Source organism: Drosophila arizonae, chromosome 3 (assembly GCF_054131065.1).
Source record: "Drosophila arizonae isolate 15081-1271.41 chromosome 3, UAZ_ARI_1.0, whole genome shotgun sequence".
NCBI classification, from domain to species: domain Eukaryota; kingdom Metazoa; phylum Arthropoda; class Insecta; order Diptera; family Drosophilidae; genus Drosophila; species Drosophila arizonae.
This window is the reverse complement of record NC_142923.1, coordinates 15,171,152-15,197,947: the sequence shown is the minus strand read 5'-3', so window position 1 is coordinate 15,197,947 and position 26,796 is coordinate 15,171,152. Positions and strand designations below refer to the sequence as shown.

Genomic DNA, 26,796 nt, shown 5'->3' with positions numbered 1-26,796 from the left:
TTCCAAAGTGCCACCGGCGCTACGTAAATTTGTGGTTCGGTTAACAATTTATGACTAATTTACGAATGATTTATCCAATTGACAATAAACAAACTATGCAAAGTTGGCCAAAAACAAACCAAAACAAAACAACAGGAGAAAAATAAGTTGGCAAATTTAATTAAGTCGCACAAAGGCCATGGACAGCAGTTCGCATCAAAGCGATAATCGAATGCATTCAACTTGACGTGCTTGAAATAGATGTAGTACATGCACAGTGGGCGCTTAGCGGAGACACAAACCTCAAATATCTTCGCCTGGAACTGAATCGGCTGAGGCGACGACTCGCTTGCATCTCGGCTTCGACTGCGACTAAGACTTCGGCTTGTCTGTTCAGTCTCGGCTCTCAGTCTGAGACGGATCGAGTCGCTGGCTACTTCAACTTGGCGTTGCATAAAAAGTGGTTCAGTGGAGCAAACGGCTTCAGACTGAAAGCAACGCGTGCGCGACTAAAAAGTATCTTCTAGATATTTTTTATTTATAACTAAACTAACGGCGCGGAAGTGAAGTGTAGGTGCTAAGTACATATATATTTATGTGTATATATATATACTCTATAAAAGTAAATCTGCGAGCATCCTTTGTGCGTGCAAAACTGTGCTAATTTATATTTAATTATAGCAAATTTATTCATAATTTCCAATAAAAATTTGCATTTGCAGCTGTGACGTATACGCAATATTTTGGATACATATTTTTATTAGCGGAATTTAATATATCGAAGGTATTATAAAAATATCGAAGGTGAGTTTTGTGAAGGAAGTTAATAATGTTATTAAATTCTTACTCTTTAAAATTTATAAGGTCTATTTTCAGTAAATTATTATTTAAGAATAAATATTAAATAGAGAAAATATAAGCAGGAAATAGTCAAAATGGAAATTTTTAAAATTTAATTAGCAGATGAAAACAAAAATTTTTTTTATCCCTTCTATACAAAAATTTTGTCTTTTTATCGTTCACATCTATAAAAATGTTTATACAGATATTAACTTGCATTCAAACTATTGATTAACCTTAGTAAAAACTGAAAAAAAGTCTTTTAAATTCTTAAAAGTAAATGAGTAAGTAATTAACGAATTGCTCAAATAATAAAATTAAATGAATTCTATAACATTTAAAAACAAAAATTAAATTTACATAAAACATAGCTTAGAGAATAATTTAAAAATATAAATCAAAATAAACAAAAATTCTCAATAATTAAATTTTAAATTCTCAAAGCATGCATAATTAATACGGAATAATTAATGTTAAACCAGCAGAGCAGCACATGGAATTTAAGTAAATTATATAACTTGAATACGTTCAGGCTCAACAGCTTCAAACAACTGCGACTTTTGCGAAATTTAGCAAACATATAAATTCACAATTAGACATGTTAAATATACAATTTATTGAACAGCTCATGCTGTCAGCTGGATTCTGGTTTCTGCTTTGTTGGGAGAACAATGTCAGCTCAGCTGAGAATTCCAGATTTCAGTGCATATGTTCACATACATATGTCAATGTATTGGTGAAAGTATGCAATCATTATTATTGTAATTCGATTTGTCTATAATCAATTGGACAGATGTCAAAGGCGGCAAGAGCAAGAGCAAGAGTTAGTTAAACAAATTTGCATATTAATTTTAATTGAGCAACAACGAGACACTGAAGTGCAGTCAGTAAATTGAATCGAAATTGAAATTGAAAATGTCAAATTCGGCAATGGATTGCGAGAGTCGAGCTGAGTAAGCCATTGCGGCTCTAGCTGTGGTAGGTCGCGCACACAAAGAGTTCGCTTGTAATGAACACAAATTAACATACAATACGATCTGCCAGCGACAGATTGTCAAACACCAGGGCGAACTACAGAGAGTGCTCCAAATATCTGAGGCTCTGAGTCTCTGAGTCTCTGGTCTCGGGTCTGCAACCTCCGTTGATCCTGCCTAATGAATTATTCATGTACGGCTCTCGGCCAACATTTGTTGGCTGTAACGTGCGGCGTGTTAACTGCTTAACGCATTTCGTTTATTGGCATTTCAGATATTTCTTAGTAAGTCTATTGAGCTATTCGCCAGTTTGTTGCCTAAGTCTTTTGATTGCCATGCAATCAATTCATAAAATATTTATAGCCACTCATTCAAATTCGGTGCACTCCTTCACTTCCGGCTTGAAAGTAACTTTTTATGGCCAACATCGGATTACATGTTGCATGACATTGACCAAGCCAAGCAATATCAAAATAGAAGAAAAGATTGGCTAAGATTCGCACAATATGCGAATATTCGATTTGCATATATGCGAATATTCGATTTGCATATATGCAAATTTAATTCCCACGACTTCAAATTGTGTAAATTAAATAAAGTCATATGAAAGGCCAGTCGCTTGGACAATAGCCATTGAGCTTGGACTTGAGGCTGTCTGATTAATTTGATTGACATTTTACGTTCTTGTCATAGCTGAGACAAAGTCAACTTTTACGCAATTCAACGACAATCAGATATATCAGATATAAATTTAATTTTTTCCCAGTGCGCATCTTTTGTTTTTATTCGTCATTTTCTTCTTTTATTTTTTGACAACTTTAATGAAGATAATAAACTATGCCATACATTGGTACAAGCTGCCAATTAACGAGCCGCATTAAATTCACATTTCGCATACTCTTGCACAGAGCGCAAACCACCTGCTCTCATTTACTATAAACGGCAGCGAAATATATACATAAGCATTAGCAAATGCACATGTTAACCTATTTAACTGTATTACCTCATATAAGTTTGTTGTATTCAAAATACTCGTATCAGTATTATAATTCGACTCTGTCTAACTTTGAAATTAATAAGAAAAATGTTTAAAATATTATCAATGCATTATATGTAACTGTCACAAAATTATATTTATAATAAAAAAATATATATGTTTTTTAAAATATTTGTATGCATATAAAATTATTTGACTTGACGCCAAAATTATTTTGAACATCTTTTTTGTATGTTTTTTTTTTTTAATTTTATATTTAATTTAAATTTGTTTTTGCTATTGAAATACTATTGAATGCTTTTAAACATATTTTTTAAATATATAAATTAAAAATTTTAAACAAATCATGAAAATCAAAATTTTTATTTTTATTTTTTTTTTATTTTTAGAGCTTCACTTGAATTGAGTTAGAGTTAGTCTTAAATACCTTGTTAATTAAATTAAGCTTATTTTGATAGGCTTTTGGCTGCGTTAAGATTGGCCATAAATAAGCTGAGCTATGACAGCTGCTTGACTAATAGAACAGGGAACACTGATATTTATCTTAATGAAGTCGACGCATTGCAAAGTCAAATTGGACTTGGTTCTAAGCGCAACTGGCACTAGCTTGAGGCAGGGCGAGCCATATGCCATATGCCACATATCACATGCCACATGCCATAAGCTATATAAGCTATATAAGCTATATGCCACAGGCCCGACTGCGCCCAGAAATGCGTACGGCCTGATTGACAATTGCTAGGCTCGAAGCAAAAAGCCAAATGCATTATTCGACAGACTCAAGTGAAACTAACGACATTAATTGAGTTTCAGCAGAGCGGCTCAAGTGATTGCCTAGTCGAGCTGGCCTGCTAAAGTCACATTTGGAGCGAGCCACGGCTCGTTGCAGGCCAGGCCCGGGCAGGCATCTCTGGCTAACCTCAAGTGCATTCAAGGCCCCTCACTGGGCCAGTTGCCTGGGCGTACCCCAGTCTGATGGCTGTTGTTGGTTGTGTAACAAACGGAATCAGTTTTGGCTAGGCATACAAATTAACCAACATTTGGGTTCAGAGTTCAATTACAAGCGAGCTCAGCGTCAACAACAATAAGTGCAACGTCAGCGGCTCATTACGTAATGAGAGTTGTAAATCGATACGATAATCAAAACAAACACAAGCCAAACTACAACAAGGGCAAACATACACGAATTCAATTGAATCTAAAACATTCGTCTAGAAATCAACGAGCATTCCATCCGATTCGATGCACAATCGAAACTGAAAAACAAGACCCAGCGTGCTGTCTACAAATCAAAAAGAAGTTACAAAACAAACTTCTATGAATCTTGTGGGATTGTTGGCTAATTAAATTCAGTAGCCCCGAAATAAACGAAACTAACCTTCGGCGCCAGTCAAAAGTCAGTAAAAGTCAATTTAATATTATTTCATCAGCTCGTGTCTTAATGTTCTCTATCGGGTATTTCGAATACCCTGCAGTCTTCATTATAAGGCCAATTGTGGGCTGTGCCCTATGCCTTAAATAAAATATCATTGTCACGAATCTCTACCTGTAACCTTTGGGATTTTATTATAATTTTGTCACGAAATGATTGATGCTTGGATAGATGATGGGAGAATGAGAATGATTAAAGATTGAGCAAGTCTGAAGAAAACTTCAGGCTGGAATCAGGAAACGTGTTCAAGTTCTAAGTAATACAAAAGCTGTGATCGACTTGATTGAATATATTTTAGAGCTACCTGAGTCTTTAAAGGAAATATGTATAAAAATATTTACTGAAGACTACCTCTCAGGCAATTCTAATAGTTGTGCATGCAATAGACGTGAAAGAGAACTATGAGAAATGAAATGGAATGGAGTGCATGCTAATGCATTCTCTCTCTGTCTGTCTCTCACTCTATCTACCTTTCTCTCTTTGCCTTAAAATCTCTTTACTTAATTATGAAAGAGGGCAAACCTCTCACTTACAAGCAAATATATTAAGATGCTATTAAACTAATAAAATGAATGACAAATTAAACTGAATGGCTCAAACAATGCAAACAGGTTAACATGTAATTAATGGCATTGGCCCCTCAATCGCATGATTCACACAGAAGTCTTCCGATTTTGATGCTGTCGCTCTGAAATCAAAGCAATTCTCTATTTATCTCCTCAAGTCTTACAAAAGGGTTTATTGTATAGGTTGCCCTGCGGCGTTTTGGGCCAGCCGAAAGATCAAGCGATTGGCTATTATGAGCATTATTTGGTCAGAGTTCAAAGACGGGTTCAATTGGACAGTAAGTCAATCAGTTTGGGTTTTTGTTTGTGTTCGGTGGTTTTTGTTGTTGTTTTTCATAAGATTTTGGGTTTGTCAGTTATTTGGCCAGTCACGCATGCCTTTCGATTTCTACGAATCTCTGCGCGCTGATTTCTCAATTTGAATGCGAGCGCAATGCAAATTTATCTTTTAACTGAATTTGCATTTGCATTTCTCAAAAACCAAAGTTCGTGATATGTCACAGGCGTTAGAATGTGCCCCACCAAAATAGTAAGCAACAACAAAAAATTGAAAAAAAAAAAAAATTGGAAGTACTACCTAGACACCAACAACAACTGCAACAAGAGCTGTGACAGCATTAACAGCATTTAGTTGACACTTTGTGGCAATTAGCAGCAGCTCAACCATTGACATTCGAAATGGCAGCGCGTCGTATGCCAAAAAAAAAAAAAAAAAAAAAAAAAAAAACAATGAGAACAATTATAAGAAAAAAATCTGTCAACTGCTCTGATTGTCAGCCTATGATATTGTAAGTAGATATCTAATTGTTAAACCAAGTCTTTTTTTCTGTTATTTTCTCAAAACAAAAGCAAATGACTGAGGCAACGAACTTCAATTAGCTTAAGTAGTTATTTTATAAAGACGTATATGTACGTATTAATGAACAGCGTCTAAAGCTTGTGCCAACTGAGTAATAAAAGATAAGCTATAAAAATGTCTAAGCATCTTATATTTATAAGTAGTTTGAAGTATTCCATTCTAATCTGTTTTAGATTCTAGCCATAATTAAGTAGGCAAATGCTTTAATTAATTGCATATACTATACATGTGTGTGTATAACCCGTATCTTCTAGTTGCGTAACCATTAGACCCCCACCTCCAATCTATCTTCTCTTCTACATTCAAACTTGATTAATTACATTATCTGTTCTCATAGATTTTTTTTATGTTCGAATTGATTTTCATAATTATAGCGCTTTAATTACTTCATTGGCTCTTCGTTCTACGGTGCTAGTCTTGGCCAATTCTATTGGCTTCCATTGGCAGCGAGTGTTAACACCTGTCATCGTGGGTTATACTGGCTACACATTTTTTTTATCAGGTATCTGGGTCAATTCGGCTTGTCTATGGCTGTCATTTAATGCAAATTATTGTGCAATGTCTTTTTGGCCTGTTCCATTACACATTTTGGGGCTTGGGCGAGTGGTAAACGCATGTGGGCGTGGCCGGCGCAACAGCCGCTGCCATAAACTATCGAGCACAAGGCGTTAACTTTAATAACGAATTCTTACAAAAGAGAACATTGAATGTGTTAATTGATTGCGTGTGTTTGGCTCCAAGAAAGTTGCAGTTCGAGGTTATTAAAATCATGTTTATTATTAGTATCTGTGTCTAAAAAAACAATATTATTCAGAATCATTATGGTATTCCCAATGATTTGTCCCTGTTTGGAGACCATTCATCCTTACCTGTATACGGCTTTCACAGGTTATTGAACACGTTAAAATACAAATTCTTCAATTTTGCTCTGTTTGCAAGCAGAAAAACCAGATTTGTATACTCTACTAAGAGGTATATACATTTGGCAAATCGTTATAAGCATAAGTTGAAATAAAAATTGGGTTTATTACCTTACAATGTTACTAAAAATTTATTTCCGCGGAAAGCTTGAAAAGAGTTGAGAAAAATAATACAATATAATATATTATTTATTAATTACTGGATTTTATGCAATAACTAAACAAAATAATAAATAAACTAAAATAATAAATAAATATAGCTAACTATAACAAAAATGTATGAACTACTAATGCGCTAATTCTTTTTTTTTTTTTTCAATAAATCAATTCATTTTTAGAGTACTCAGTTTGCTGTGTTACCATATTTGTTACTTTAAAATTTGTTATGCTTCAAAATGGGTTTATCTGGTTATTAAAAAATAAATAAATAAATAAAAAAAAATTGCATACAATTATAATACATTAATTCTTTTTAACATTTTGCTATAAGATTTATCGCAACAAAAAAATTAAATAAAAATAAAAAAAAATAAACAATTTGCAAAATATTCATTAATTTTAATATATGAAATTAGAATATTTGAAGAATTTATTTGATACTTTTGTCTTTATTTCTTTGCTTGATGAAATTTGTAAAAATATTTCAAAAGTCTTGGGGTAAATTAAAAGCTCAACAATTAATAAGCATTACGGATTTTCTTTTATTTGTTGTATAAAGTTTGCTTTACTATTGCCTCAGATAATTCATTACTCAGGTATTCCAGGCAAACTTATTATTTGATTTAATTTTTGTTACTTTTCTTAAAAAATGAAAATTATTCATATGACAATGTTCAGCTGGAAATTTGATAATGGCAGGCTTGTTAGCCTAAGATTTTGGAATCTTAATTTTCTACAAGTATTTTGTCATATAACTTCTTCTAAGCTTCTCGTTCAGGCTTTTCGGAAATTTTGTTTATAAATATTACGAAATTGTTGATGTAGTTGTTGTTGCTGCTGCTGGTGTTTGAGAGAAGTGTTCTAAATTGGCTTTTAAGTGCCTGGCACCCCACGGGCAATTAAACGAATTAAGATTGCCCGAATGCTGCCGTTGCAGTTGCTCGGTTGACAAATGATCTGCTGTTGCAACGTGCAACTTGTTGCAACGCGCAAACGGTAAGCGGGCGGCAAGCAGGCGGCGAGGCCTGTGAACGACATCAATTAGCAATGTTTTTAATGCGGTCGCATTTGGCGTGAAACAGCAAAGAGCCGAAGCCACAGAGAGCCAGGCACAGATGCCAGGTAAAATGCGTACGATAGAAAAACGCCTCGAGTCAATCAATTTAGCTGTGTGCGTGTGTGTGTCGAGCGACGCGTATTACAAGGCAGGCGAGCGGCCTGGACTCCGTTTCCCTCCCGCTCGGTGCTAGAGCCAAAAGTGCTTTTGGGCTGGCGCAGCCTTGGACGCAGTGGGGCTGGCAGATTGCGATGTCGATGTCGATGGCGATGCCGATGCCAGATTGGAAGCCATTTGGAAAGGCGGCGCTCGAATTACGCGTTGACTTACGCAAATTTTTGGCTTTTTGTTTTTCTTGGAACGCCGCCAGGCTCAAAGCAGATGGCGATGGAGCTCCGCAAAAGCATGCAGCGACAACTCCAACGCTCTGGCACACCCTAATGCTATCTGCCTTCCCAGAGACTGGAAACAGCGCTTGGATTTTAATTGAAATCTGCGTTGCCTGACCAACAACATCTAACTAGTTTACGCATTCGAAAGGCCCACGTTGTACGGATAATTAAAAACTTGTCGTTCGCTCTGATACTCTTGAGATTTGCTAAAAGGTTTAGTAGCCACGTCGTTAGAAATGCATTTGGATTCATGCGATATTGACAGCTGCTTAACGAGAGAAAGAGAGAGAGGGAGAGCAATAAACAACATTTGAATATGATTGATTAAATTGTATAACTGAGTAAAGCTGATGTATGATAGGAACACGAAAAATATTACATGATAATATTGTTATATCTATATTGAAAAAAAAAGTATAATAATAATTATAAAAGTTCACTATATGGATTCCAAAAACCATTCGGAAAACCATTTTGGCATATTGTCATATTTATACCAAACTGTTCTTCATGCTATATGTAATTTGAAATCAATTATAAATTTGTCAACTGCTTTTTATGATTCATAAAAAGTTGACAGGCTCATAATTCCTCATCGGAAAGACCTGAAATTGTTGTAATAAAGTTGCTCAATCAAATTGTCATTATAACTTTTACGAACTTACTAGAAATGTAAAAGAATAATCAAAAATCAATACAATGAACTTCAATTAAATATTTATGTGCTTATGATTAATATATTTTTATTATGAAATCAATAAATCTTGACTTAACATTTTCAGTAAAATTTAATTTATAATCTGTTAAAAATATATCAAATTAAATAAACTTTCAATTTTAAATCAGTTTAATATCCAAATTTAAATATAAATAAATATCTATACACTTTTTAGAGCATTCAGAGTTCTGCGTGCGGAGCTGCAAAGTCTCGCGTCGCTTTTTGTTTCTATGTTGCCAGCGGCGCACGTTGCGTATACGCAACATTTGTCATAAGACAGTTTTTTAGTCTCGCTGGGATCATTAATTATTATGTTTTGTATGTTTTCTTGGTGTTTCTATTTTATTTTTATCGCCTGTACCATGGAGCAGTCGTCGTTTTTAAGGAGGATGATTTGATTTGATTATTGAGGTGCGTTGACTGTGCGTTTCGATGAGTGGAACTCGAATATATATTTAGACCACCCTCCTGACCGACTGACCAATCGGACCAGTTTATTAAACGGGTTTCACTTCATTAAGAAATAAAAACAGTAAATAATTGTGACGCACTTTCATGTGACGCCCGCCGCACAACATCTAGCGATTGCCCAATTCCAGGGTAAGACGTGACATCCTGCTACTGGGTAACTTAATATACGCACATTGATTGCATTTTATGGCCCAATCTTGGCCACATTTCGCCCCCAGCCTGGCCAGCAAAGTGAGCGGCAAACGCATTGGACACGCAGGCCCAAAACCAACTAGCCAAAAAAGAAATAAGTTTATGTATCCAAGGATTTTAATTATTTGCACAAAAATCTAATTTCCGTCCCAAATATATATATATATGACTGGGAGCCTGCGTTGCTGCGTTGCTGCGTTAACTGATGCAATCGCGCCAAAAAAAAAAAAAAAAAAAAAAAATGACCAACTGACTTTTGTTGGGCATGTACGACTAAATAATGCCCTGTACATGACATTAATATGTGCCTTTAAATTATATTTATAGTTTAAAATTTGATAATGAAAGTACGTAATCTATAGACTATATAGAATTTTGGACGAGACTCATCTATGGATATTAATAAAAAAAATTAATAGTTGGATTGATAAAAAGATAGTTGGATGGATAGATAAATAGATAGGTGGATGGACTGAAGGACAAGATAAAAATATATACAGATTTCGTTCAATTTAATATCGTTTCTTTAAACCAGTTGCCTAACGCATTGTACTATTAATTAGCTGCATAGTTACACTTTCATTAGTCCATCCAAATAGAAAATATAATAAATAACAATATATATAGTAGCAGAGGGTATATTAAAAAAATATATATATGTATATATAACGAAATACAAAATTGAGTGCCACGCAAAAGTTAACAACAAATCAAACGCCGTAGTTTGACACAGTTTTTTTTTCGGCGCAGGAGCAGCGAGTGGAAAATCAAACGACAAACGAAATTTATAGAGCGCGTAGCAGAAGAGAGAGACAGAAAGAGAGAGAGAGGGAAGGAGTGAGACGCATAGCACTTAAATGGATGTGGATGTTGTTCGCTCTTGTTGTTGTTGTTGCTATTATGGACCAGTTCGAAGTGAGGTGCGTGCGACGTCGCTCAATCAATGCAATTCATTCATTGAATTCGAAATGGCCAACAGCGAATTGAGACCTGAGCGTCTAGAGCCGCGACGCGAGATCTGAGACTTGAACTGTAACTGTAACTGCAATCGGCAATCGACAATCGGCATCGCCAGCCTGGCTGGCCGGCTGACTATCTGACTAGCTGACTAGCTGGCTGGCTGCCTTTGGCCAAGTGCCTTTCGAGCGGCTTTCTGTTATGGCCAGCCTGCTCGCATAAAGGGGCCAGAAGGCAAACCAAAGTGTTGCAGTGATGCAACAGCTTTCGATGGCGCAGGCTTCAAGTGCGCGTCAAGTACACTCAAAGTTGCACGAATCACAGCAAAAGGCTGCTCAAATATCGACTCAAGAGTTAGCTGAGAGGATGAGAGCTGGAGATTGCAAGAGACTTATAATACAGCGAAATCTTTTTTGGCTTAGTTTTTATGCAAATATTCATATATTTCTTACTCAACTTTTACTTACATCTTTCATTCTGCGCAAATGAAATCTGTTTTATCATAGCTCTAGATACTAGATACTACAGTATATACATATATATTTTTTAGTTTTCTTTTTTTGCTGCGACAGTCTCAACGCGCTTTTTGCTCTGCTTTGGGCCAGTGTTCGCTTTTTGCCAAGTGCATTTTTTTACATTTTCTTGTCCACTTTTGGCACACGCTGCAATGGCTGTGATCGTAAAAAATGCGTTGGGTGCGTATGCAAAAAATTAGCAAAAAAAAAAAAAAAAAAAAAAAAAACTCGATACAAAACTGCACAAAAAGTTGCGTTCGGTCACATTTATTGATTTATTGTGGACATTGTGGAGCGCAAAATTTATTACAAATGGAATCTGGGGCTATACGAATCTTGAGAATTGTGTGCGCTTTATTTTTATACCCTAAACCTATTAAAAATGGAAAATCAGGGTATAATGGTTTTGTGAAAAGTATGTAACAGGCAGAAGGAGTCATCGCAGACCCCATAAAATATATATATTCTTGATCAGCACGACGAGCTGAATCGATATAGCCCTGTCCGTCCGTCCGTGTGAGTGCGTCGATCTCAGAAATTATAAGAGCTAGAGAGCTGAAATTTGACATGCATACTCGTGTGTACCATTCGCAGATTTTCGATATCACGCCCTCCTCGCCACCAATTTGTAAAAAACGTATTTCGAATACTAGGGACTTGTGCTATAGATTGTACACACATATTAACTATATGATTACGCTCTGGAAGTTTCATTAAGTTTGTACATATGTCTACAAATGAAATTATTCAACAAGTAAATTCTCATAATATAGCCCACACTGCAGCGCAGTGATTATATGTACATGTGAATGCGTGTGTATGCATGTATGCCTAAAAGAAGTGCAGAATGAGTAGAATATCAGCTTAGAGGGTCCAGGGTATCTCCTAGTCGAGCAGTCTCGACTAGAGCCTTCTTAGTTGTTTTCTTTTTCTTTTTTTTTCTTGTGCGTGTCAGCTGATTTATAGACCGAGCCAAACAAAGGACTTAGGCAACAGACTTTGCCAACACAGAGATTGTATCAAAATCTGCCGCTGAAATCTGTACTTGGGAAGAACAAGCCAGAAAGCTCTAGCTGACTACTCGATTCCCTGAATCACACACGCATTTGCACGCACTCTGCTAACTGCGCAGTTGACAGCGCAGTTGACAGCGCAGTTGACAGCCACTGATCTGTATTATTAGAACTGATTTGTTTCACAAACACCCTTGTATTGTGGATTGAGAACCGGTATCCGAAGCATAACAAATATCTAAACTTTATAAAAATCTATATACGATCCTACAAAAATTTTATCCGCTGTGCTGCGATCTGCATAGCCAATTGAGATATGTGTGCATAAATGACTGGATACTATCTTATTATTGCTGCTGAAGGTTGTTTATTTAGTTAGTTAGCAAGTCAAACACCGCTGTGCTCTCTGATCCATTCACGAACATAGGATACTCTAGCAAATACGGACGGATGGTTAGGTTTTGCGCACGGATTGCCCCAAGACACTACGCCCACCAACATACCGTCCCCATTGACCATGGGACCACCAGAATCGCCGTGACAGGCGCCCTTGCCACCTTCCGAATAGCCAGCACAGATCATGCTATCTGTCACAATGTTGATTAGAAGGTTTTCCTTCCTACACTGCTCCTGGTTGACCAGCGGTAACGGCACCCGTCGCAGCCACTCGTTTGACTCATTAGAGTTCCTTGTGTCGCCCCAACCGCTTACATAACACACTTCACCGTCGTTGAACTCTTGGCCCTGCTTCGGCAGCTTAACAGCCTGCTTGGTCGCATCGAATTCAATTGGTTCCTGCAGCTGCAGCAACGAAAAATCATAATCGTAATTTAAATTGTTGTATTTTTCATGGTTAACAATCTTTTTGATTCGTAGAAGCTGCCCATTTCTTTTAATTTCAGAGGTTCCTAACCGCACGCGTAGTTGATTAGCTTTCTTACCACTGGAGTAGAAACAAGAAGAAGTTAATTTGTGAAAGTAGGATCTGCAGCTCGAACAATTTACCGGGTGCAATGCGCTGCCGTTAGTATCCACTCCTTCGAGATCAGTGAACCGCCGCAAATATGCTTCAAGAATATTAGAAACGATTCTTGCAGCGAGATTTGGTATGGAACATCTGTTATGTTTATAGGCTGGCCACCAACAATGCGACCATCTAGGCGCGGAGGTTGTCTGAGGAGCTCGTTGATTAGCGAAGGTTGCCGCTGGTCTGGCTGTGGTATAGAACGAACGCCCGCCAGGACAGCTACTGCGGTTTGGAGCAGCAAAAAAGTCAAAAGTTTAACTGACATTGTTAAGTTGACTCTGGCGGAAAGAAGAAAGCTCTTGGCTTTTATAAGGCCGACCCAGGCCCAGAAAACAATTATCTAAGTATCCCACTATCTAAGAATGTTGACTTGGCATACAAAAATAATTAGAAAATGAATGCACAAAATATTTCTTTAAGTGATAGACAAGTCAGGAATAATCTTGATGCATTATTTGAGTCAATGAAAAGGTGTTTTAAATTTCATTAGATTACCTTGCTACTTTAAATTACCTGTTTGCTCATTTCATTAGAGCATGGCTCAATATTTTCAAACTATTAATTTCTCGATAACAAAAAGGTTAATTTAAAGCGAAGAAGTGTTTTATGGTCTGCAACAACTTCTTTCATGTCATATAAGTTGTCTTCTATTCGCTTTTCTTATATATGCACGTATCGGTTATTAACTAAATTACTTTTAAAAATTTCCAATTTATTCGTGCATACAGTCGTAATCGATTTGCTACGCCTCCCCAATGGACGTAGATATATCCGCCATAGCTTTTTGATCTTGAGCGGATCTACAAACGAACGGACAGACAGACGGACGGACAGCAATTCGAACATTGCACTATGGTCCAAACTTAGTTTTTTTTTTTTTTTTGGCATAAAGTCTATTTTTCGATGTCTTAAAGTAAATTCATCATACATTATAAAAATGATAATACAAATCTTTAGAAGTGAAACCAAAGCCTTATGAGAGCTTTTAAAAGTGAGCTATCCATCAGCTGATTATTGAATAAAAATTGGAGCAAAAATCATCTGTTGCTTTGTGTTCTGCCACACGCATAAATTTAATCCAGAAAATTGAACTTAATTATGGAACATGAACTTCCATGCACTATCTAATATAATGTTTTATTTTATGTATAGATTGTGAATTTTAGTTTCGTGTAATGTTCAATTTATGTGTATTTTCTTAGAAAATTAACATGCGTTCTCCGTGTTTCGTGGAATATAACTAATAAGCTGTTCCATGCTGAAAGAAACTAATTGGTCCAGATTGTACTTGTGAGTCTTGTCTTCCATGGGAAACCTAAAACTCATCCCCGTTCGTCCCCCTTTTTTCACAATTTGTTAATTTATAGGCACTTATTGATATATGGCGCAGCAACAACCGGCAAATTCAATTGGTATCGGATTGGATTTACACCAATATAAATAAAAACAATATCGAATATGAGATAAAGAAAGAAATAGATAAAAAATCAGTATAATCAGATATCTACCCAAATGTAACTATATGCTTGAACGGTTCTGGTCTAAGCATACTGTATGGCTGGCGTCGAAAATATCAATTACTGTTAATGAAAACTGCAAGACCCCACAGCAAACGGGACGCCCAACCTTATCCTATTTGCATCTATTACCAGCTTTGGCGATACCAAATAAATAATTCGAGTTTGGTTCCCCTAGGATCATTAGGCTTCAGAAGCACGCAATAAAATTTACAAAAAAGACAGATTGTCAAACTCACGAAAAAATAGTCGGATCAATACTATGGCTGATATTTTTTACAGAGCTATGGATTCATCGCATCAAGTGTTTGCTTAAAGGAAAGAGAAAGAAAGAATACAAAAAAAAAAAAAAACCTTTTCACAAGAGGTGCTAAATCTTTTAGAGCTTCCGTGTACAGCTTCAAATGACAACGAACTGGAGAATGATTCTGATGATAATGAGGATAATAATTATTATAATATTGAATTAGATGAAGAAGAAAATGAAATAGAAATAACTAAATAGATCAAAAAAAAAAAAAAAAAAAAAATGTTTAATTCTACAAAAAATATACTTCTTCTAGTTAGCAAGGACGGCAAGAGTGGGCGTGGTCGCACTGATCCAAAATTTGGTGTACAAATTATTAGTGCCATAAAAATAAAATGTGCGAAGTTTGGATCTTATAAATAAATTTTTCGACTTTATGCCAAAAAAAACGTAATCTGGACCATAGTGCATTGCACAAAAACAATACACTCAGTTCGTGAATGATTTTGGAGACTACCACCTCTAGCTCAGAAACTCATTCCTATGTAGATGTTAAAATTTATAACTGAATTTTTGTATAAATATTAATCGATACTATTAATAGTAATAATAATTGTAGTAGCAATCGGAATTGGTAGCATCTGTATACCGTCAGATTTTTATTCATTTCTGCATTTTGGAATAGGTGTGGGTAAATGATTGGAGACTATTTTATAATTGATGCATATTGTAGGTTTTTTATTTAGTTAGTTAGCAAATCAAACACCGCTGTGCTTCCTAATCCATTCACGAACATAGGATACTCTACCGTATACGCCCGGATAATTGGGTAAGGCGCATCCCTTGCCCCAGGACACTACGCCCACCAACACACCGTTCCCATTTACCAAGGGACCACCAGAATCGCCCTTACAGGAATCCTTGCCTCCTTTCGAATAGCCAGCACAGATCATGCGATCTGTCACAATGCCGACTAGAAGGTTTTGCTTCCTACACTCCTCCTGGTTGATCAGCGGCACCTTCACCTGTCGCAGCCACTTGTCTGACTCATTAGAGTTCCTTGTGTCGCCCCAACCGCTTACATAACACACTTCACCGTCCTTGAACTCTTGGCCCTGCTTCGGCAGCTTAACAGCCTGCTTGGTCGCATCGAATTCAATTGGTTCCTGCAGCTGCAGCAACGAAAAATCATAATCGTAATTTAAATTGTTGTATTTTTCATGGTTAACAATCTTTTTGATTCGTAGAAGCTGCCCATTTCTTTTAATTTCAGAGGTTCCTAACCGCACGCGTAGTTGATTAGCTTTCTTATCACTGGAGTAGAAACAAGAAGAAGTTAATTTGTGAAAGTAGGATCTGCAGCTCGAACAATTTACCGGGTGCAATGCGCTGCCGTTAGTATCCACTCCTTCGAGATCAGTGAACCGCCGCAAATATGCTTCGAGAATATTAGAAACGATAATTGTAACGAGATTTGGTATGGAGCATCTGTTATGTTTATAGGTTGGCCACCAACAATGCGACCACCGATGCGCGGAGGTTGTCTGAGGAGCTCGTTGATTAGCGAAGTTTGGTGATGCACGGGCTGAGGTATCGTGAGAACGCCCGCCAGGATAGCTACTGCGGTTTGGAGCAGCAAAAAAGTCAAAAGTTTAACTGACATTGTTAATTTGACTCTAGCGGAAAGAAGGAAGCACTTGCCTTTTATAAGGCTGACCTAGACCTAGAAAGCGATTGTCTAACAATCCCACTATCGAAGAAAATATATATTTTCATGCAAAATATTTGTTAAATGATAGACAAATCAGGAATAGCCCTTGATGCATATTTTTAATTAATGAAAAAGTGTTTCAAATTGTATTGATTACCTTAAGTTACCTTAAGATACCTTTAGAACTCAGTTCATTATTTTAAAACTTTACTAATTTCTAGATAACAAAAAAGTAAGAACGTTGCAGTCGGGCATTACCGACTGCGGAATACTCATTAACATCCAATCAGCAATTTAGTAGTTAAGTTTCGTTCTAATACTGTAGAAAATTCAATCTTTTCCGATTTGCCACGCCCCTTCATAGAACGAGCTAACGGTAAACTATATTTGAATGCTTACTCTAAAAAAATGTGAAAATTACAGGGTATTCTTCGATATGCCACGCCCCTAAAGAGTCGTAAAAATTATTTTTGGGTCATCGATAAAGGAGGTTACTAGTAACTTAACTATCCAAATTTGAAGCTTTTAGCTATTATACTTTAGCAGATATAAGCTTTTGCGGTTTGCCCTGTGGGAGGATCGCGAAAATTAAAGCCCTTTGTAAATCGGAGATATACACGAGCATGTGTTCCAAATTTCAATAGCGCCGAATTGAGCTGCGCTCATACGGACAGACGAACAGACGGACGAACGGACAGCAAGACGGACATTGCACAAAACCAATATACTAACTCACTATCGTGAATGATAATAATTAACTTTCGTGAATGAGTATAAAAAGCTTCATTTAAAGCGAGAAGGTGTGTTGAGGTCTGCAATAATTTCTCCCTTGTCATATACAAAATTTTCTTTTATTCTTCCAATATATACACCTATTGGTTGTTGACTAAATTACTTTTAAAAATTTCCAATTTATTTTCGAGCATACTTCAATTTCATAAATACTTCATATTAAATGATAAGCTCAATTTTCTCTTAACACAAATTAAAAGCAATCTCCAACTTGGCTTTAATCTGTCGCACCCATATACGTTTGCATTACAGCGCTATTACTCAATCTTGATAAAACAAATTGAAACAAGTAATAAAGTCTAGTTTGCGGTGCTAGGAGTGACTAGCCCCGGCCAATCTGCATTATCAAATATACTCCACAGCTGGAATCCACATTAAGGGAAAAACCCTTTACCAACAATGCCATATTCGTACAAAAAAAAAAAAAAAAAAAAAAATTCAATAGAAAATAAGCTTTGCTCAACTTGAAATTTATACCGGCTTTCAATTCACCTCTAGAGAGAGAGCTAAGAAACCTAAACTAAAATAACAGCAGAGAATTCTAGCACAATTCAAACTCAACTATGATTCTCAAAATATGCTACAATACAGACATTTGAATGACTATTGTCACTCTGTAAAGGGATTGCTGAAAATATATCAAAATATCATTATATCGATATATCTTTCAACAAAGTGCGAATGTACAAAAATTGAATATGGTGAAAACGTAGTATTAATGGAACAGCCAAATGTAATTTGTGCCTTAAAGTAATGAAAACCAGTGCTAACATATTATATATGGCATCGCATGAAAATGATGCACTATGATGCTTTTGAGTACCGAATACTGGATTTCAGCGGTCTTTTCCATTTAAATAAAAAATACTTATTCGTATTACTATTATTTTTTAAGACGGATTATAAATTTATTGAGGGATTACAGTTTAAGAAGCAATAATTAAAATATTTATATATCGATATTTTTAAAGTTGCATATCAAATTAGTTATTTTTTCAAAACAAAATATCATCGATAAAATATTTGAAAGATATTTGAAAGCCCTACTCTGCAAGAAATGCCAACGCAATATTGGCTATCTTTGCAACTGACTTTCGAATGGAAGGGCAATTAGCTGTGCAGCCTGCATTCAAAATATAATAACAATACAATTATAAAATATACATATAATTTATATATATATAATTTTGGAGACTCTAACTCTTGCTCAGCAGTTTCTTCGGAAAGGTTGGAAATATAATTATTAACTGAATTTTGGTATAGAAATTAATCGATACTATTAATAGTAATAGTAATAGTAATACGAATCGGAATTGATTTGCTGAGACAGACACGATCTTCGCGTGCTATACAGGGACCTGAATCTTTATACCGTCAGATTTTTATTCATTTCTGCATTTTGGAATAGGTGTGGGTAAATGATTGGACACTATTTTATAATTGCTGCATATTGTAGGTTTTTTATTTAGTTAGTTAGCAAATCAAACACCGCTGTGCTTCCTAATCCATTCACGAACATAGGATACTCTACCGTATACGCCCGGATAATTGGGTAAGGCGCATCCCTTGCCCCAGGACACTACGCCCACCAACACACCGTTCCCATTTACCAAGGGACCACCAGAATCGCCCGTACAGGAATCCTTGCCTCCTTCCGAATAGCCAGCACAGATCATGCTATCTGTCACAGCGATGAATTGACCGTATATCTTGTTGCACTCCTCCTGGTTAAATAGCGGCACCTTCACCTGTCGCAACCACTCCTCTGACTCATTAGAATTCCGTGTCTCGCCCCAGCCGCTTACAAAACACATTTCGCCGTCCTTAAAATCTTGACCCTGCCTCGGCAGCTTGACAGCCTGCTTGGTCTCATCGAATTCAATTGGTTCCTGCAGCTGCAGCAACGAAAAATCATAATCGGGACGTGGATAGTTGTACTTTTCGTGTTCAACTTTCTTTTTGATTTTTTGCAGCTGCATATTTTGGGAGATTTTAGTGGTGCCTAACAACACGAGTATAGAATTGGCTTCAACTTCCCTGGAGTAGAAAAAATAGGGGATAATTTCTGAAATTAAAATATGCTGCCGGAACGACTTACCAGGTGCAATGCGCTGCCGTTAGTATCCACTCCTTCGAGATCAGGACAGCGCCGCAATAAATTTCCGGAGTTATTAAAAAAATTTGGTATGGAGCATCTGTTATGTTTATAGGTTGACCACCAACAATGCGACCATCGAGGCGCGGAGGTTGTCTGAAGATCTCATTGAACGGGCGAACGCCCGCCAGGACAGCTATTGCGGTTTGGAGCAGCAACAAAGTCACAAGCTTAACTGACATTGTTAAGTTGACTCTGGCGGAAAGAAGAAAGCCCTCGGCATTTATAAGGCCGACCTAGACTTAGATAACGGCCTTATAATAATATCACTATCCAGGAATGTTAGAAAATAAAATAATTGGAATATGAAGGTCTAGCCTATGATACAATTTATGAACAGCAGTTTTAAATTACTTTAGATTACTAAAGTTACCTAATTGCTCATCTATTCAGAGCTTGGTTAATTAATTTGAACCTTTATAAACTTTTAGATAGCTAAAAACTAATTTGTAAAAAAAAAAACGATGCAGTGTTATCATATGCAATAATTTTCCTAACGTCACATAAATTTGCATGATTTCGTTTTAATGTAGACACGGCTCTTGACTAAATTCATATTGAAATTTCTAATTTCAGTTTGCATTCATATAACTGTTTATGATTGCTGACTAAATTAAAATGGAGCAAAAAAGAGTGCATTAGTCGAGACTGCTTGACTGCCAGATCCAATAATTCTTCGGATTCCAGTAATTTTTAATGGATTATTATCTCTCTCACCTATTTTTTTAACGACCTCTAAATATATAACTTGAGTATTAAAATAATGTAGGATTGAAACATGGACAGTTTTTAAATTTCCAAGGAATATAACATTAAATAAATAAATAATCTAGCTTATGACAAAATATATAATATTTAATAATCTAGCTTATGACAAAATATATAATTTTCCTTCTAAGGGAATATAGATTGATATAAGATAATTGATTTATTCTCATATAAATGTAATGTAATTAATATATAGCTTTTGTTTTACATAAGCAATCTACTTAGGCTAGCATTTTAAGTAAGCTAACAACCGGTCTTCATAGCTCTTAAGCACATTTCATTTCATCTCATTTGCAATCAGCCCGATGAATAGCTGTCAACTGGTGCTGAAGGCTGCTTATAAATCACATTGGACACTTTCATTTATTTATAGCAATATCATTTTGCTATACGCAAACTTCACGATTGTTCTTTGAAATGTAGTGCATATATAATTGCTATGCATTAACTGAAACCTGTTTTCATATGAAGTAGAACTACCTGATTAGAAGAAGGAAATGATCAATAGTTATTATTAAAAATGATCCATATTCTTATTCACGTGTTGCACGATCCTTGTCCGTAGTTACCGTCTGATCATCAGACATCATTATCATTGGTAGTGATCATTGACTTTAGTCTTTATTCCATGTGAACAAGCTGAAGTTGAGTACAAAGTTGACGTTGCCTGAATACATTCATATCTGTACAAATGTACATGCATATACATATGTCTATTTTGTATTATTATATATTAATATATTATTGTATATATATATACTACTAGTATAAGTATGGAAATACTATATCCTATATATAAGAAATAAACGGCCATCACTCTATAGCTAAAAATGTAAATGGATGGTGGGTAAGATGGAAGGACTTACAGATGGAGAGACAGAGTTATAGACTGAATGTTTTGTAAATAGATGGACAGACATATAAATGAAGAGACAAACCCTCGACTCTATACTCTGTTCGAGTGCATACGAGTGTCTACTTCATGATATCACCCACGCCTCCTGCTGTCTGTTATAGATATTTTCACAAAAACAATATGTTCGACTTGCCCATTTGCAATAGATTCAATAGAAATTCAAGCGCGACTTAAGGCTTAACAATTATAACCCCTAAACACGCCTCACCTTAGTTGTTGTTGTTGTTGTTGTTGCTGTTGTTAAATAGCTTAATTAAGCGCCAAATTGATGTAGAAAAACACTGTTGAATGGTTGAGTTATGTTCCCATGAACCGCGCTGACTCGACGCCCACGCGCAAAGCACAACAGAAACAACAGCAACAACAACAACAACAGCATGCAACAAAAGCGCTTTTTGCCACACGCCACAAGCTGCAACTAGTCCACCCAGTGGCAGGCACATTTGAACCTACCGCCAATTGTGGCTCGACTCGCAGTTGATTAATATCAACTCTTGGGCGTTTTGAGTCGATAATGGAGTAGCGGGTGGGAGTTGTTGCCACCTGCTGCTGCTGCTGCTGCTGCCAGAGCCAAAGGGTATTTACTTATTGATTCCAGCTGACAGCTGCTCGAAGAGTCGAGGGCTTCCTCGTTAAGCTGGCTAATTAGTCGCAGTCCATTATAGCCATTGGCCACGGTAGTGATCGCGGTCTGTGCCTTGGGCAACCACATGCGAGTCCGCAATCCATGCTTGAAATATCACGCCAATTACGCGCCGCAGCTTCCAGTCGCAGCGCGCGTACAGTGGCTGCTGCAAGCGTGCAACCACAAAATTAAATCAATTAAATTACGCGAACTCGAAATGTTGAGTTGATGAACTTTAAATGCTCTATAAAGAGTAGGCGATTTTTTTTTTAATCAAATTAATGATTTTTCTGTGATTTAAGAGATGTAATTTTTGGTACATATTAAAAAACAACAAAAAAATCATGCATAAATAATAATATATATACATACTTATAAAATGATAAATATTAAAATATAATAAACAATATGAAAAATATAAAAATATATCAATGTATATTTATATTGAGCTATACTTTGTATCTAAATAAAGATATAGGAATATCAGAACTATAAAACTCTAGCTGGAGTCAGTTAACGCTCTGAGCTGCCCTGACGTTAATGCAATTCGCAATAGATCTATTTAATTTATTATGAATGAATAGAGTTCTATATAGTATCCATGCCCAACCCACTGTCTTAGTCAATATGCTCTCTCTCGATCGCTTGTAGGGTATCAACTGTGGACAGGTTAAACCACAAATAAACAAAAGCCAAATCAAAGCAACAACAAAAAACCGTTAACTGTAAAATATAAGTGATTTTCATCAATTATGTTTGTGTCTCATTAAACATTTATAAGATTGATTGGGGCTTCCATTATTAATTATGACGTGATAAACTAGACTCACTCCACCTCTTACTCAATCACTCTATCTCTCTCTTTTATAGATGTACCGCCTGTTGGCAGAGCTGCCTCGGCTGTTGCTCCTGCTCCTGCTCCTGCTGGTCGCTGCTCATCCTCTGGCAGCTGAGCCCGCTGGCTATCACTACGATCGTCCGTCTGCGGGTCACTATGCGCCGACGGCGCCTTCGGCCATTGTAACAGGACATCACTTCTCGCCTCTGCCCACGGTGCAGCCGCTGCCCCCTGTGCCGGCGCTGCCGCCGCTGCCCCGAACGCGCATCCAGCAGCCATCGCTGAGCCTGGCCAGCCGCTATCTGCCACCAACGCCAACTGCGCCTGTGGTGAGCCGCTATCAAGCGCCCGCCTATGCTGCGCCGCTGTCCTCGATCACCTTCCATGGCAACGCCCATGCCAAGGTGCAGGCCGAGGCGCCCACACAGCAGTCGCTGCCCATTCATGTGCCCAGTGCTCCGGCTGCTGCCCAGCCGCTGCGCATTCCCTTCGGCAAGACGGCGCTCTTTTCGCCGGGCGAGTCCTACGTGGCCAATGGACGCCAGCTGAAGCAGTATGCGGTCATCGAGATCATCGACAACGACATCAGCGACAGCCCAGCTCCGTTCCTCAACTCCGGCTTCTTGGATCAATATCGTGCGAGTGTGGGTGCCAGTGGCACCAGTGCCACGCCCACGTCTACGGGTGTTGGCTTCCAGCTGGACTCGCGTGCCAATGCTTTGGTCCTAGAACAGCAGGCCCTAAGCTTGCAGCCGCGTGCAAATCAAGGCGATGCCATCGCTCTCGGCTCGGGCGGATTGGGCTACATCCGACTGCCCAACGGCAACGTCTACTTGGGCTCCGGCTCACTTGGCTACATCAGTGGCCAGCAGCGAGTGGCCTCCGTCCTGGATGCGCGCACTCGATCCGAGTCCACATCGGATGCTCTACACTTCGGACATGGACCATATGGTGGAGCGGATAACTTCTTGAGATTCTAATGCCTATTTTATAAGAAGAGTGGAAGAGAGAAGGAGCAAGTTTTTGTACCATCCATTAATTGTTTATTGTAAATATTTAAATAAAACAAACAAAACAACAACATTTGTGTGTAGTTTTATAGCATCTCTATCAATTTATGAATATTCAATGTGTATGCGCATCTCTAAATATTATCGAAATAAATGGAAAAATAAAAACTAACTTTGATTTTTAAAATAGAGCGGGACTAGCAGTATGTAACCTGCTTACAGCACTGGTCATTTGTTAACAGTGCCATTTCGAGCTTAACATATCTGTTAATTAACAGTGCCATTTTGAGCCTAACATAATTTAATTGTTTGCAATTGCTCTGAAAGTGCGTGTAATCTTTACAAACAGCGCACAATTAATTTTATGACCCATTCAGTTGTTGCTTGAAAGTTGCTCCCACTTATTTTGAATGCGCTCTCAACAGCTGTTATCTATGGCGCCAAGCCGAACAGCTGTTCGATTGACTCCCGACAGAGCTGCCAACCTCGCTTGCAGTATTAGCAACATGTTGCCAGCACACAACATCGATATACTCGATACGTATCGACTCGAGCCCAAATGGAATTATTCTTCTTCGAAATTCGTGCGGTGCGGTTGTGCGCGTCGGATAAAAATACGAAATGAGCGTTTTACCAACTGCTTAAAACACCAAACACGCGCAGCGCTACAGACGATGCGAAAGGCGTTAAAAACAAAAGTGAACAGTAAAAAACACGGTCAACGAAATTTCAACAATACTCGCAAACATCTTTTTTGTTAAACAGCTGCAAAATAAAGTTCAACAAATAAAGTGAAACAATTCGTTTTGCAAAAAGCTAAAAAGGAAGAGAAAAAGAAAAAACAGTTGGATGCTGTGCTAAAAGCAACAAATACGTCAAATATTTCGTGTGTGCTGCGCCCTAAAATTGTACAAGTGTGCGTGTGTGTGTGTATTTACGTGTGTGTGTGCGCGGTCCAGTTTTGTGTATAACAACAAAATCTAAGCTGTGTGTCCTTTAAAGGTGCCGCAAAGGTTGTATATGTATTGTGTAGAAAAGCTTAGCTGCAGCAACGCAGGATAACGCATTAGTCATCAGCAGAGCCGCTGGCAGCGCAGTCAGCGCATCCTGTGTCTGTCGACGCCGGCTCGCACAGAAACAAAACACGAGCAATAAGTAACAACAAAAAAGCTTCAACACTAACAACAACAAAAACAACTTGTTCTCCATGCATCGTTTAACCCCTGCATGCGTATAACAACAACAACACGAACAACAGTGACAATAAGAAGAACGCAGGCAAAAGGAAATCGAGAATGGAGCGTAAATTCACGCGCGGCTTGAATAAGCCGGGCATGGCGGCACAGCTGAGAGAGAGCGTCTCTCAGGTGGTGCGTGAGAGCGCCGTTTTGGTAAGTTGTTGTTTTTTACTTTTTGTTTCCTGCTTCTTCTTCTCGTTGTCGTTGCTTGCTGTTATTGCATTGGCATTTGCATTTCTTTCCCTACTTGTTTTGTTTACTATTTTCCAGCTCTGCTGCTTTCATGCTGTGGGTGTGTCCCGTTGCATGTCAGCCTTTATTGTTGTTGTTTGCAGTAAATCAAATAGCTGTAAATGAATTCTTTTTTCGTAAACATTTTTCGACCAGTTTTCAATTTTTATTTATTCCTTCACATTCCATGTTCGCGCTATCGCTCGTGATGCAATGTAAGTTTCAGCTAGTGCTGCCCTATTTTTGGCTGCAGGAATTTATTTCTAGAAGGGAGTGATAGAAAAAAGCTAAAATACCTGGAGTTCACAAAATCAATGTCAGGTGTTAATATTAAAAGCATATGGAAATTGTAGTACAATTATTTTATTTGCATAATTTTGTGCAAACAATTTAGCTAAAAAGTTTCCTCTCCTTCTGGAGCACAACTGTCACTATGCCATAAAAAGCTAGATTTTATAGCGGCATTGTCAGCTCTAGAATTTTTTTTTGGCACATATCCAAAATGTTTGACTTTTCCGTTGTCTAATCATATTTTTCTTTCTTTCTTCCTTTTTTCGCCGCCTTTTGGCACATTTTAAATTTTTTTTAATGACGTTTGTGAAATGCTTGCAAGCAAAATTCAACTGAAATTTCACGTTGCATAAGCAACAACAACTGTCAATGGACGGGGGCCCTACAGACAAGTTCTCCACTGCTCACAACTTGTTCTTGCCATAGCAAGTTTATTCAGTTGTTTCTCCCTCTCTTTCTCTCTCAGTCTGTTACTCTCTCGTTTGCCGCTTCTCTCAGCATGCTTTGATAATAATAATCTTTAGCTGGCCAGCAGCCGTCAAGGTCGTGAAATTTGAAATAGCGCAGCTTCTAGTTTTGTTTACACTTATGTTTGAAAAACAATTATCTGATAATGATATGTTTGCCTTAAACAGTGCAATGAAATGTGCCTACAGGAAAGTGTAGTTATGAAATGGCAGAAAATATACGTACACTTTTTATTTTATAATTAAATACTATTTTTAAATATTCTATCTACTCCAAATGGCATACACATATGTATTTCTCTATCGCTATGTAAATAAAAAACAAACTACATTCAGTCATTTGTTATTTAACAGCCTCTCCCCTAACAAATTGTCTAATGTACCTAAAATAAATAATAAATAATGTAAGCGAAACATTCAAGTACTCCACAGTCAGAACTCTGTGTCAAGCCCATTTGGTTGTTAATAAACAAATGAAATGTCGTAACTGTAAATGTGTCGGAGACTGAACCGATGACTACTCGTCTCTCACTACATTGACCCCAAAATGAGATAAAAACATAAAACAACAAAGATACGCAGCGGGTGTCAACATATTTAATTAATACGATTAAGAACTAGAGTTTGGGTTGGGCAGCTGATAAGGTAATTAGCCAACTGATATGCGCACTAAGCCAAATGTTTTACTTTTATTATAAATATTACTTTATTTTGGCAAAATTAAATTTGGGCCAACAGCAAGCCGGACAAAGCTAAAGTGAAATTTGGCAAAAGACAGAAAAAAAATGTAAACAATTTGCGGTCATTCGCTGTGCAAGAGCCGTAACAAGCTGAAAGACACGGTTCCATCAGCTCTATTTAAACACATATTCGGGCCATGTAGCTGTTATTACATGTTTATATATATTATACACTGCTGACC

At 37.2% G+C, this 26,796-nt stretch overlaps 5 protein-coding genes and 1 long non-coding RNA gene across 22 annotated transcripts in view; 3 read left to right on the top strand and 3 right to left on the bottom strand.

Moving 5' to 3' along the window:
- The first annotated feature begins 388 nt into the window (after positions 1-388).
- On the top strand, positions 389-23,720 carry LOC108609607 (uncharacterized). Of its 5 annotated transcripts, none has more exons than XM_089465112.1 (3): positions 389-549; positions 702-763; positions 22,670-23,720. In XM_089465112.1, the coding sequence occupies exon 3, from the start codon at positions 22,670-22,672 to the stop codon at positions 23,615-23,617; it is 948 nt and encodes a 315-aa protein (XP_089321238.1). In that variant the 5' UTR covers positions 389-549; positions 702-763; the 3' UTR covers positions 23,618-23,720. The 5 variants fall into 5 exon arrangements, with proteins under 5 accessions (XP_089321238.1, XP_089321237.1, XP_089321239.1 ...); XM_089465111.1 differs by having other exon boundaries at positions 702-783; XM_089465113.1 differs by having other exon boundaries at positions 389-553; positions 702-783.
- Positions 12,386-13,360, bottom strand: LOC108609604 (trypsin-7-like). Its single transcript, XM_089463590.1, has 2 exons — positions 13,047-13,360; positions 12,386-12,984 (listed from the first exon to the last, which is right to left on the bottom strand). The coding sequence occupies exons 1-2, from the start codon at positions 13,331-13,333 to the stop codon at positions 12,429-12,431; spliced, it is 843 nt and encodes a 280-aa protein (XP_089319716.1). The 5' UTR covers positions 13,334-13,360; the 3' UTR covers positions 12,386-12,428.
- Positions 13,387-19,155, top strand: LOC149269718 (uncharacterized). The gene is made up of 3 exons (XR_016268933.1): positions 13,387-14,059; positions 14,271-14,358; positions 14,436-19,155. It is a non-coding gene; the product is annotated as an uncharacterized LOC149269718 (long non-coding RNA).
- LOC149269719 (trypsin 3A1-like) lies at positions 15,542-16,495 on the bottom strand. The gene is made up of 2 exons (XM_089463591.1): positions 16,209-16,495; positions 15,542-16,146 (listed from the first exon to the last, which is right to left on the bottom strand). The coding sequence occupies exons 1-2, from the start codon at positions 16,493-16,495 to the stop codon at positions 15,591-15,593; spliced, it is 843 nt and encodes a 280-aa protein (XP_089319717.1). The 3' UTR covers positions 15,542-15,590.
- On the bottom strand, positions 18,768-19,672 carry LOC108609605 (trypsin 3A1-like). Its single transcript, XM_018001326.2, has 2 exons — positions 19,434-19,672; positions 18,768-19,372 (listed from the first exon to the last, which is right to left on the bottom strand). The coding sequence occupies exons 1-2, from the start codon at positions 19,670-19,672 to the stop codon at positions 18,817-18,819; spliced, it is 795 nt and encodes a 264-aa protein (XP_017856815.2). The 3' UTR covers positions 18,768-18,816.
- Positions 23,721-24,201: 481 nt separating the features above from the next.
- The window catches only part of Ziz (dedicator of cytokinesis protein Ziz), a 33,175-nt gene continuing 30,580 nt past the window's right edge, over positions 24,202-26,796 (top strand). For all 13 annotated transcript variants that reach the window (XR_001915650.2, XM_018002406.2, XM_018002405.2 and 10 more), the window contains exon 1: positions 24,202-25,038. Coding sequence is in view for 12 of the 13 variants with exons in the window: in XM_018002406.2 (XP_017857895.1) it covers positions 24,943-25,038 (96 nt within the window). In the remaining variant the exon portion in view is untranslated. The remainder of the gene's footprint in view (positions 25,039-26,796) is intronic.

Coding starts and splice junctions, on each gene's coding strand:
- LOC149269719 (XM_089463591.1), bottom strand. CDS start 16,495: ATGTCAGTTAAACTTTTGACTTTTTTGCTGCTCCAAACCGCAGTAGCT. Junction 16,147..16,208: donor ACGGCAGCGCATTGCACCCG/GTAAATTGTTCG, acceptor TTTCTACTCCAG/TGATAAGAAAGCTAATCAAC.
- LOC108609607 (XM_089465112.1), top strand. CDS start 22,670: ATGTACCGCCTGTTGGCAGAGCTGCCTCGGCTGTTGCTCCTGCTCCTG.
- LOC108609605 (XM_018001326.2), bottom strand. CDS start 19,672: ATGTCAGTTAAGCTTGTGACTTTGTTGCTGCTCCAAACCGCAATAGCT. Junction 19,373..19,433: donor ACGGCAGCGCATTGCACCTG/GTAAGTCGTTCC, acceptor TTTCTACTCCAG/GGAAGTTGAAGCCAATTCTA.
- LOC108609604 (XM_089463590.1), bottom strand. CDS start 13,333: ATGTCAGTTAAACTTTTGACTTTTTTGCTGCTCCAAACCGCAGTAGCT. Junction 12,985..13,046: donor ACGGCAGCGCATTGCACCCG/GTAAATTGTTCG, acceptor TTTCTACTCCAG/TGGTAAGAAAGCTAATCAAC.